Source organism: Symphalangus syndactylus, chromosome 13 (assembly GCF_028878055.3).
Source record: "Symphalangus syndactylus isolate Jambi chromosome 13, NHGRI_mSymSyn1-v2.1_pri, whole genome shotgun sequence".
Lineage (NCBI taxonomy): Eukaryota > Metazoa > Chordata > Mammalia > Primates > Hylobatidae > Symphalangus > Symphalangus syndactylus.
The window spans coordinates 92,133,875-92,146,798 of NC_072435.2; the positions used below are offsets into that span (position 1 = coordinate 92,133,875).

Below are 12,924 nucleotides of genomic sequence, written 5' to 3' on the forward strand. Positions count from 1 at the left end.
ATGAAAAAAAAAGTAAAAGTAGTCATTCAGCTTGCAACTCAAAGAATCACTTAAGTGCTTTTCCTGGAGACTGCCATTGTACTTCAGTATGCAGCAGGAGTGTTTTTTGTGTGCCTCCCATTTTATCACAGAAAAGATGAAAAAGGTGTGTGCTCAAGGGTCAATAGTTAATATAACATTAACAACTTTTACTGCTTCATCAAGGATATTCTTTTTTTTTTTTGAGACGGAGTTTCGCTCTTGTTGCCCAGGCTGCTGGAGTGCAATGGTGCAATCTCGCCTCCCTGCAACCTCTGCCTCCCAGGTTCAAGTGATTCTCCTGCCTCAGCCTCCTGAGGAGCTGGGATTACAGGCATGCGCCACCATGCCTGGCTAATTTTGTATTTTTAGTAGAGACGGGGTTTCTCCATGTTGGTCAGGCTGGTCTCGAACTCCTGATCTCAGGAGATCCACCCACCTTGGCCTCCCAAAGTGCTGGGATTACAGGTGTGAGCCACCACGCCCAGCCCATCAAGGATATTCTTAAGTGAAACACATTTGAATCAATGTGTTCATTCTACTATGAGGGCATGGCAATGAAGAATGCAAGCACTGCTAGGATGGTTTGGTGCCACTACGTTCCTACATTTCTGCTAAGGCACTGGCCATTAAACTTACCATTGCCTTTGTGCCATCAACGCCAAATGCTAACACAGTTGTTCCAGGATAAACCATTAGATTCAGAAAAAGTTGCCAATCATTCACATAGGAAGATATCTTTGAATAGTTGGTGCTGATACTGTTAGACAAATATAAGCAAAACTGCAAGTCTAGCCACATCTGTAAATTTGAGCCATTTATAGTACAACCGTTATGTACCCATACAAATTTTAAAAATAAAAACAAAAGGTAATCTAGGCATGCTTCTTTAAAAAGTTTTGAGCCATTTACAAGGCAAAAGTATAATTCTGCAGATGAGTTATGAACTGAGTCTTTATGTTTGCAGCTACATTTAAAATCTAACAAGTTATTTCATTATTGGAAAGTGCCATGATTTCATCGGCTAAATTTTTTCCCATGGGCGATTACTGCAAATGGAATATTTAGGTCTTAGACCTCAGGATGTGCATTCATCAGTGTCAACTGTATAAAATTTTTTTATTAGTCTCTGGGTTTCTGTGCACATTTCTCTAATGCATTTATCTAGCTTTGAGTTTGAAAGCCTGCAACAAATAATTTTTTTGGCTCATCACATATAGGTTTATAATTTTAAAATCTTTTTTCTTTAAACTATGAACAATTGGTCTCAAAATAATTCTTCAACTTGACTGGCACTATAATACTGTTCAAAAGTGCACAGCTCACCATCAAGAAGTATGCTTTGCAATTTCTTCCTGAGATTTACATCTTAGTAGCATCACCTGTCTCCTTCTTTATACATTCTACTTGATGACAATTGCTTTGGGCATTATTCCACACATTTTGTGGCTTAGGATTTTTAGCTCTTCTCTGATTTACTGAAAATGGAATTTGTGTTTTTGTTACTTGGTTTCTTTGTTGTCTTGGGATAATTTTCAGGGGGAAAAAGGGATGTGCCAATATTATATGAACGTCTTCAAATTGGAAGTCACCACAAAATTCTTTTTTAAAAATAAGCATTTAACTCTATTATAAAATATATACAGAAAAGAACACAAATCATGGCCGGGCGTGATGGCTCACGCCTATAATTCCAGCACATTGGGAGTGTGAGGTGGGCAGATCACCTGAGATCAGGAGTTCAAGACCAACCTGGCCAACATGGTGAAACCCCGTCTCTACTGAAAATACAAAAATTAGCCAGGTGTGGGGGCAGGCACCTGTAATCCTAGCTACTCGGGAGGCTGAGGCAGGAGAATCTCTTGGACCCAGGAGGCAGAGGTCGCAATGAGCCAAGATCGTGCCATCGCACTCCAGCCTGGGCAACAAGAGTGAATCTCCATCTCAAAAACAAACAAAAAAAACCCCCACAAATTATGAATTTACAGCTTCATTAATTATCACAAAGGGAACACCCATGTAACCATCACTAGGTCAAGAAATAGAATAAGACCAGCACCCCAGAAGTCTACATCATGTTCCCTTCTGGCCCCTAGCAACTTCTTTTCCTTCTGAGTTGTAACAGATAGTTTGGCCAGCTTTTGAATTTTGTATAAATGAAATCATATAGTCTGTATTCTTTTTTGTTTGACTTCTGTTCACCCCTATGTTTGTGTTATTCATCCTTTTGGTGGGCATAATAGCACAATTTAGTGTCCATTCTACTGTTGGTAAACATTTGGGGTTGTGAATAATGCTGCTATGAATATATTTGTATGTGACACTTTTGTACACAGACGTATGCATTTTTATAATATGCCAAGGAATGGAATTGCTGGTCATAAGACATACATGTTTTTAGCCTTAGTGGGTATTACCAAAAAGACCACTTAATCTTAATTGCAATTAAGATTTCACTACATGGAATCTTATCTTATGTTAATTATATATTTATTATTTATATATTAATTTATATATTAACATATATATTAATTATTTGTTTCATTACCTGACCAATCAAAGTACAGGGCCTTATAAAGACTACAGTGGTTTACTTTTGGTGAACTTTTTAAAAAGAAAGTTACTTGAGAATGCACCCCAGCACAAAGGGTTGCAATGAAGAAAGAGGTAGATGTAATATAGAAAAAGAAAGGAAGAGAGGAAAGGGCCCTCAGTGTTGCCAGCTATGCAGTAGTCTAGATTGCAATTAAGATTAAGTGGTCTTAATTTAAAATTTATTTTGATGACAAAAGAGATTGAACACTACTATTATATATGGTATATTGGCTTTTGCTTAGTTTTTGGGGGTGAACTTTTTCTAAAATGATGCCTATTTTTCCTGGGAGTTTTATGTCTTTGGCTTAGAAATATGGAGGCATTCTTGATATACCCTGGATATGACCCTTTGGTAGATTACATGTATTGCAAATATCTTTTCCCATTCTTTGTTTTACCTTTTTATTCAGTAGTAGTTTCTTTTGATTATCCAAAGTTTATAATTTTTATGCCCAATTAATTAATCCTTAACAATGGTTTGTATGCTTTCTGTGTCCAGTTTTAGAAATCTTTTCCTAAACAAAAATCATAAAGGTACCTTCTGTGTTTTTATCATTTTTAATCTTTCACAGTTAGATCCACAGTTCACCCAGAATCTATTTTGTGTATGGTGTGAGGCTGAAATTAAGATTAACTTTTTTTCTGTATGGATATGTATTTAACCCAGAACAGTGTATTGAAAAAAACCCCTTCTTTACAACACTGCAGTGTTACATCTGCCGTAAATCAAGTGTCTACTATGTGGGGTGAGAGAGAGGAGAGGGAGAGAGAAAGAGAAAAGGACTGACTCAGCAAAGAAGTTTCAACTTTCAACTAACTGATATTCAAGATAGAGATAAAGGAAAAAATAGGAGGTACACAGAAACAAGTAGAAGAATAGTTTGCAGGATTGAACAGAGACCAGTTCAAGTTGAAAAGGCCTATTGTGTTCCAAGCAGGATGAATGAAAAAGACTAGACCCAGGTCCAAAATGAAATTTTAAATCATCACAGATAACAAGGAGTTGATAAAAAATATTCCAGACGGGGAAGTTCAGGCCAACTAGAAAGGCATGAGAATTTGACTAGCATCAGGCTTCTCACCAGCAACAGCAGATGCTAGAAAGCCATAGAGCAAGGCCTTTGAATTTAAGGGAGAAATGAGTGTCAACTAAAATTATATATTTCACTAAATGACCAATCAAGTACAAGGACCTTGTAAAGACTCCAGTGGTTTACTTTTGGTGAACTTTTTTAAAAGAAAGTTACTTGAGAATGCATCCCAGCACACAGGCTTGCAAATGAAGAAAGAAGTAGATGTAATATAGAAAAAACAAAGGAAAGGAGGAAGAGAGGAAAGGGCTCTCAGTGTTGCCAGCTATGCAGTAGTCTAGAAATACGTCAGTACAAACTGGAGTGGCAAGTTTGTGATCTCAAGTATGTCTTCAATAGCATGAATGGATTCTAGAAATGACTAAGAAGTTAGATGATATTAGGAATACGGTGAAGAGTGCAAATATTACTTCTCTCAACAAGGAAGAAAAGACATTCAGAAATTCTAGGGAAAAATATTCTTTAAGAATTCATGGTCCAAATATGAACGGAATTAGAATATGGCCTACTTTAGAGACTGATGTGAGTAAAAACAATCCATTTGACCTACCTTTGTGCTGAGAATTTTATCCTTTGTGGGTCACAAGGTTTGGCAGTGACCCTTAGTGAAAGTAATTTGATCATATTGAAGCAAACAATTCCTATACAATCATAATGATATAAGTACTATTTATTGATTTTCAACTTATTGACAAAACAATGAAGGGTTTGTTACGGGTATAGAACAGAATGTAAATGTTACCAACTTTGGAAATAGAAAACCCAGCAAGGAGAAGGCCATAAAGGGGTGCAGGTACTATTAGAACACAAAGGAAGGCATCAAGAGATATGATCTGTATTTAGTGGAACCAGAAAGAGCTTTTAGAACATTGTTGATATGTAAAAATAGGGGAACTAAAAATGGTGATATAACTATAAACATTTTGAAGTGAAGAGGAATGGTCTTATGAGCTAATATTTCATCCGTCACAGAAAAAGTCACTAGATATATTTTCTAAAACTGATAGTTTAGGAAAATGCTATAAGGAAATTATTTTAAGAGTTGGAACTAACTACTAGAAGAACTAAAATACCAATGGTTAAAAAAATGCTTGTCTCTGGGAGAGGGAATTTTATTTTTGATTATGTAAATATTTGATCAAAATAAGCAGCATATTAAAATATACATCATGTCAAATTGGATTATTTCCAGGAATGCAAATGTAATTCAACATCAGAAAATCTGTTGAACTAAGTCACTACTTTAATAGATTGAAAGAGAAAAATAATAATCATCTCAAACAGGTACAGAAAAATTCAGTAAAATTCAACAACCATTTATGATTCTAAAGCTGGGAATTAAAAAAATATTAATTTGAAAAAATTACAAGTGGGAAAACATGCCTACTGTATTTATAATAAATATTCAGATGCCAAAACTATTCCCTTTAAAATCAAGAGTAAGAAAATGCTGTCATTACTTTGATTCACAATTGTTCTGGAAGTCCTACCCTGCACAATAATATAAGGAAAAGAAACAAGAAGTAAGAAGAATGGGAAAGAAAAAAAAAAACCATCATTCACTACAGATTATTCACATAGACACTTCCCAAGAATTATAGGCAATAAAAATATTTAGCAAGGTTGCTGGATGTAAGATTTTATTTCTATACATTTTTAACAGAAAATGTATTTTAAAAAGATGTTATTACAGTAGCTACAAAAATATATAAGACCTCTAGGGATTAATCTAACCAAAGTTGGGAAACAAATTATAAAATTTCATTGAAAGAGATAAGAAAACATACCATGTTTATAGTTAAGAAGACTCAGTATTGATAAATGCCAAGTATTCTAAAAATGATTGATAGATTTAATGTATTTCAGTAATAGGTTTTATTTTGTGGAATTTGACAAAGTGATGCCAAAATTTATATGAAAGAACAAAAGGCAAGATTGTTCAAAAGATACCTAAAAAAGAACAACCTAGTGATTCCACATCCAGGTAATTTGTGCACGTATGCACTAGACAATATGTACTTAAATATTTATAGCAGCCTTATTCATAACAGTAAAGACCAAAATAAAACAAAATTAAAAAGAAACCACATGTCCATCACTGGTAGAATAGATATATAAATTGTGGTATATTCCTATGCTGAAATACTACATAATAACAAAAAATATCAGTGAATAACAGCTACCTGCTGAATTAGCCTGGCTGAATTTTCAAAGCATATTGTTTAAAGGAAAAAGAAAATCATAGATAATGCAATATGATTCTCTTCCTATAAAGTTCTAAAAAGATGAAGTTAACAATGTTTTATTTATTACATGTTATGTAATCTATATGTTTAAAGAGTAAAGGACAGATATGGGATTAGTAACACAAAATTTTGGATAGTGATTATTTCTGGGACATGAGCTCAGACAGCGAGAGTGAAATAGAATTAGAGAGAGGCTTAGAAGATACTCCCAAAGTACTGGGAATTTGTATTCCAAAGTGGGTGGTGAGTACATGGAGATTCATCTTATTCAAGAAAACATGCATAGTCCATTAACTATAGAATATTCTATTTATCTTCCTTTTTTCACTTCCCAGAGACAACACTATTCTAATCAAATATTATTTATGTGCGTGTATATATGTAAATGATACAAATAATCATATTGTTTTCAAACTTACATAAATGGTATCACACTCTATATCACCTGGAACCTGTTTGTTAACTCATTGTATGTTTTCAGGATCTATCCATCATTACTCTTATAATGCCCATTTTAAAGAAAAGTAAGAGGTCGGGCGCAGTGGCCCACGCCTGTAATCCCAGCACTTTGGGAGGCCAAGGCAGGCGGATCGCTTGAGGTCGGGAGTTTGAGACCAGCCTGACCAACATGGAGCGACCCCATTTCTACTAAAAACACAAAATTAGCCGGGCGTGGTGGCGCATGCCTGTAATCCCAGTTACTCTGGAGGCTGAGGCAGGAGAATCGCCTGAACCCGGGAGGAGAAGGTTGCGGTGAGCCAAGATCGCACCATTGCACTCCAGCCTGGGCAACAAAAGCGAAACTCCATCTCAAAAGAAAAAAAAAAGTAAGAGTCAGAAAATCAAAAGCCCAGAGAGGCCCAAGGCACAGAGAGATTCAAGGTCACACACTAGTGAGTGTATAGCTGGGATTTGAACTGAGACTCCACACTATATTTTCTCCCTTATAGATGTAATTCATTCACTTTAAATGGCTTCAAATGATTAGACTCCTGTTCATATTTTAAAGTTTCCTTTTTTAATATTGCAAACAACACTTTGTGCAAAACTCTTGGTACACATATATGGGTATCTGCATTTTCAGTTTTCTTAGATCTTGCCAAATTGTTTTCCAAATAATTGTGAATTGCTATCACAAGTAATGTGTGAACATTCCAATTTATTCACATTATTATCAATATTTATTATTTTCAGATTTTGGTGTCTATCAATTCCTAAGGGATATGAAATGCTATTTCATTTTAATTTGCATTTTTCTAATTTTTAGTGAGGCTAAAAATTTTGGTCACTCGGGTTTACTTTTCTATGAATTGCCTGTTGATATTCTTTGCCCACTTTTTCTATGAATTGCCTGTTGAAATTGTGTTGCTTGACATTTGTTTGTTGATTGGTGCAAGGTGTTTACACATATTAGAGAAAGAAAGTTCATATATATATATATTTTTTAAATATCTTTTCTCAGTCTGTGGTTGGTCTTTTAACTTGGTGTTTGGTGTCTGCGTGATACAAAAGACTTTTAAATTGAGCATAGTATCATGTGTCAGCATTTCCTTTATGAGCTGTGCTTTTTTTCTGTTGATGATTGTTTTTCAAGGAAAGCATAATATTGTATTACAAAAAAAGTTTTTCATTTTCAGATAACTACCAAGTCCTCTTCCAGACTTCCTGTACATTTTTGTACCACAATGATGATGTGTGTGACAGCACAGATGGTAGAAAAAAGACTCAGACCAAAGTGGATATTACATGGATCCTTCTACTGCGCTACTATATTCACCTTCAGAGGATTAATAATCTGAGCAAACTGCTAGGTAGGTTTTTTGATGTGTTAAGAGAGAACATATTTCTTTCTAATTCCTGTTTAAGTCATGTTTCTTGTTGAGAATTATAAGATACTTTTGACATCTTTCTTAGTGACTGTCATCAGAAGATGAAAATTTCCTGGGTTCTTAACCTGGGATACATGCATCTTTGGATATAATAGTATTTCAATGTAATTGGTTTCTTTAGAAATTCTATATATATAATTTCATATGTTTAAAAACATTATGATAAGGAGGCATCCAGAGGCTTTCCAAGACCACTGCCAAAGTTAAGAACTAGTGATTCCAATGTGACAGTTTATGAAATGAACAAGATGACATTTTGGCCTTAGAGAAAGAGTGGTCCAGTAGCCGGTATGTCAAAGGGAAGAAATGCATGACTTCAGATGGCACATTAATTCCGTGGAGGTTTTTTTTTTTAATCATTGGTGCTATCTAAAAAATATCCAGAAAAACTGATAAAATCTGCTTCACATCAGTCCCTTTTGTGATTGTGTGACATTGTTATGTTTTATCTGTGCTCATGATGTTGGTGATCCAGTGTTGCCCATCAGTGCAAATAGTCAGCAAAGACAATTTGACCCATGCCAGGGCACAGTGATGGGGAAACCAGCAGGGCAAATAGGCTGAGTAACAGAGTTGCTAAACACAGTTACCAGGAGCTAACAAGCCCTCTGAAAGGTGTCAGGACGAAAAGCTTCATGGTGATGGGGGCTAAAGCAAGGGAAGTTCAGGGGGAAAGGACATGGACAAGAGCCAGTGCAGCCAGCTCTGGTGATCCCTTGCCCCTCAGCCACTCTGCTCACCTCTGAATTCACCTGCTGGCACTTCCCACCACAAATGCCATGTCTTACTGCTTTTCTGCCCTGGGCTTTCTTTGAAGCTACTGAGGTTTGACCAGCCTGCAGATAGGGTTTCCACAGACACAGGAGTAACCTTCAACTATTGAGGTAGGGAGCTCCTAGATAAACATACCAGCTTCTCAGTCTCTCGATGGGACAGTTCTATATGGTTTGTCAGAAGGTCCCCAGTGGGACTGAGCCCTTACTACCCAAGGCTGTAGCCCACTCGTTTACTCACCCTTATTGGCTCTTTTTCTTTTCTCTGTCACACTTTGTCCATTCCCTCACTTGTGCTTCTTGAAATGACTTTTCAAATAAACTATCTACAGATTCTTACCTTAGGATCTGTTTTAGGGGGAACCCAAAAGAAAATAGGTACATGGAATATATGGCACCATTGTTAATACCTAAAACTAAGCATTATCCTCATGTGCCTCTGAAATTTTCTTTTTTTTTTATCTTTTTTTTTTTTTTTGTCACGCAGGCTGGTGTGCAGTGCTGCGATCTTGGCTCACTGCAACCTTTGCCTCCTGGGTTCAAGTGGTTCTTCTGCCTCAGGCTCCTGAGTAGCTGGGATTACAGACGTGTGCCACCATGCCCAGCTAATTTTTATATTTTTAATAGAGATAGGATTTTGCTGTTTTGGCTAGGCTGGTCTCAAACTCCTGACCTCAGGTGATCCTCCCACCTCAACCTCCCAAAGTGCTGGGATTATAGGCATAAGCCACCGTGCCTGGCCTGAAATTTTCTTTCCTTCCGTGGCAAGAAACAATTCCATTAGTGTATAAGCCCTAAAAACAGAGGGAGGTCACTGGCAGCCTCTAGTGGAGGTGGGAATATGTAAAGATAGTGGTTAGTGAGCAAATACCAACAATATTGAGATCATCCCGATTTCTAACATGAACCTAAACTAAGGTATTTTTCTTTCTTAAGCATCTGCAACACCAGTATCTGGAATTTCTTTGCCAGATGATACACTTCTCACATCCCTTTACAACTCTGAGTTGATTTTGCGCCAGAAAGAAGTGCATTTTTTCCTTAAAAAATTCTTACAGCTGTATTCTTCTTCTTGTATTGATGAATTTCCAAAAGAACTTCTTTGTCAACTGGAAAACCCCCCTCTTTCAGAAAAAGACTTACGTGAATCATCTGCCAAGGTAACGTTTTTTGAAACATGATATATTTACATAAAACTTCTTGGAAACATCATTACATTTCAGAAGGAAACACATTAGCTTCCATGCTGGCACAAAGATTTCTAGTTCCCTCAGAGTTCTAGGGAAGGCTCATTCCTGTGTTACCATGTGGATAGGCTAACCAAACATCCTGGGATTTTAGGACAGTTCACATTTCAATTGTTCAGTCTTGTTCTCATAAGTCTTTTAAAATGCCTCAGAAGTTTCTATATTCCTGCACAAAACAGCATCTCTCAAGCAACCATTTTGCCAAGAAGTTACACAAATTTCAGTATCATCACCCTTTAAGAAAACTAGACTGAGAGTGTCTAAATCTGTGCCCAGTTTCTGTACTTTGGTTTTAAATGTGTGATAAAAATTATTCATTGTGGGTACTTTTTGCAGTTGTGAGTGTGAATAAATAATAGAGGTAACACTTTAAAATAAAAGTGTGAAGACTTATTATTTGGAAGAGTGTTATTAAATTGGATATGTTTTCCCAAGATATGTAATATGGAAACTTTTTAAGGTATTGATTGTAGAGACATAAAAAGAGGAATATAAATGGAGATTTTTAAAAATTAAAGCTACTAAAGTCTTGAATAATAGTAGTTTGGATAAACTTCCAAAATGAATGTGTCAAAAGGCACTGAAAAAGTAAAGGATTTTATTTAAAAATAAGAACATGTATTTGAAATTTGGTATTCAACCAACCTATGTTGAATACCTACTGTGTGCCAGAGACACAGTTGGTGGAGAAAAAAAGGATGGATAAGGCATAGTCCCTGTACATATAGTCTCAGTGTGGTAGTAGAAAAACAGTGACAGGGTTAAAACAGAAGAAAGTTACTGTATTTCAGAGATGCTTTTTAAGAGAAAGTGGCAGGATTAATACTAGCAGAAACAATGTGAAAATTAGTATATCTTAGTTTTACTTTCAATACTCTCAACAGGACTGATTGGCAAAGGATAGATGAAAAAGTGAGGTTTTTTTTTTGAGAGAGTCTCTCTCTGTCACCCAGGCTGGAGTGCAGTGGTGTGATCTTGGCTCACTGCCGCCTCTGCCTCCTGAGTTCAAGCAATTCTCCTGTCTCAGCCTCCCGAAAAAGTGAGTTGTTTAAGAGAGAGGTGATGAAGTCATGAAGCTTATGACCCAAGAAAGGAAAGGAAGAGATGGCTGTAAAACATATTTGCTTAAGTAACACTGAAAACAACAACAACAAAAGCAGTTTTGTGACTCTTTGGAGCTGGAAAGTGAAGAGGAAATGACTAGAGCCTCTTGTGCCATTTGGAACTTCTGTCTGTGATCATTAGTGCATGGTGACATCATTAGCACATACAGGGGAGGCAGGAGGATGAGCACATTTTTCTGCTTTGTAGATACAGAATTTGAGATTCTTGTAAACTCAAGTGGACATAGCATATTGTAAGCTTCCAATACATATTTGTGAAATGAGTAAGTTGTACAGAATTCTTTCAAAACTAGAAAAAAATCACTGATTTATTTTGAATTATCTCTACTTTGGACTTTACCATTGAACTCTTTAATTTTTATAGCTATAGATTTTCCCATATAAGATATGTTCATGTTACTGTTACCAACTCTCCCAGAGAAGTTCCCAGAGAACTGAAAATGTGGCTTGTTCCAGAATGGTGACCCTTGCTTATCTTGTCCTACTAGAATATAGCAACCTTATGTTTTGGGTAGATTAAATTATACATTTTTTTTAAAAAAATCACTCTTTTGAACATTCCTTCCCTACTCAAGAGAGTCAGATGACTGTTAATAAATTGTAAGTTTTTAAACGTAGTGGAAAAACTTATTAAGATATTTTTAAGAATCCAGTTAAAGAAATGATTCTCAGTTGGTGTTATGCAGTGGCCCTCAGTGCAATGTATTGAAAGCACACTGGAAGATTTTTCAAATGACCTCCTCTCTCCTAGATACTGGGATATTGTGGCATGCCCGATGCTCAGCAACCTCATTCTGTGCCCAGATTCTAAATCATTCAGGAAATAAGAGAAAAGAGTAAAACAGATTGGGATTTAAAAATGCTCATCTTTATGAGTGATGAAGTTGATATTACAGGATGTGGTTTATATTTATTGGTGAAATGATATTACTAGTAATGAGTACCAAAGTAGACAGATTTTCCAATTTGGCCTCATATTATTGGGTCATTTCAGGCTCCTCACGTGGGGACAGGCTCCTTAAAATCTGTTGCATGAGGAGCAGAGAGTGTTCATTTCCTGCAAACATTTTACTCCCAGGAAGAAAGCGCAGAAATAGGCATGCCCAAAGTTCTTTTTCCCAGATTCAGCAATCGAGTAACACTCCCCCATGGGAAGGAGGGGGTGAGGAGGTGAACAGGCCAGGAAGGTAATGTTAATGTCAGGCCTGCACACAGAAGGGCACAGTGGGAGTAGAATGAAATCATTGCCATCTAACACCAGATACAGATTCACCCTTCCTGGGAACTGAGACTATTTTTGAGGATTACTGCCAGGTGTCACCGATACCTCAGGCATTTTGGAGTAGGGGGGCAGAGGACGGGAAGACTGAGAACAATAGTTTAAATTGATCTATTCTTGTGAATATTATGTAAGAGTTCGGAAACTAATAGGTGTGATTTCTTAAATACTGTTCTACAAGGAGCTCTGCTTGAGTATTTTAGTATTAAGGGCAGCCTATCATTACTCATTTCCTAAAGATTATGCTCCAAATGTTCAAGCTTGAATACATTGTAAATACAAGTGACATTTCTAATGGCAGCAGTGTTATCAAAGATTTGTTTCACCCTGTTTGCTCTTTTTTGATATAATTAGTGTAACACTCCCCAGGATAATCAGCTCTGGAGATCATTGTCTCTTGCCTGACAGGTGAAGCCACCTCATCATGTGTTCATTTCACTGGGGTGGACAGCTAATAAGCATAAAGCCTTTTGGATTTTTTTATATATATATAAACTCCAAGCTTGGCTGATTTTTATAATAACATTTTTGAACTTTTAATCACTCAAGAGGCTATTTCAATCAAACTCATTCCATAATTTGATACTTAAACCTACTTTCCCCCACAAAGAAGTAGATGCCTTTCCAGAACAATCGTTGCTCCGTGTTGTGCTCATCAGTTG

General features: G+C 36.4%; 1 protein-coding gene across 2 annotated transcripts in view; it reads left to right on the forward strand.

Annotated features, from left to right (window-relative positions):
• Positions 1-12,924, forward strand: part of CFAP54 (cilia and flagella associated protein 54) — a 386,261-nt gene that overhangs the window by 280,036 nt on the left and 93,301 nt on the right. For both annotated transcript variants that reach the window (XM_055237476.1, XM_055237478.1), the window contains 2 exons: positions 7,588-7,761; positions 9,549-9,772. In XM_055237476.1, the coding sequence (XP_055093451.1) occupies positions 7,588-7,761; positions 9,549-9,772 (398 nt within the window). The remainder of the gene's footprint in view (positions 1-7,587; positions 7,762-9,548; positions 9,773-12,924) is intronic.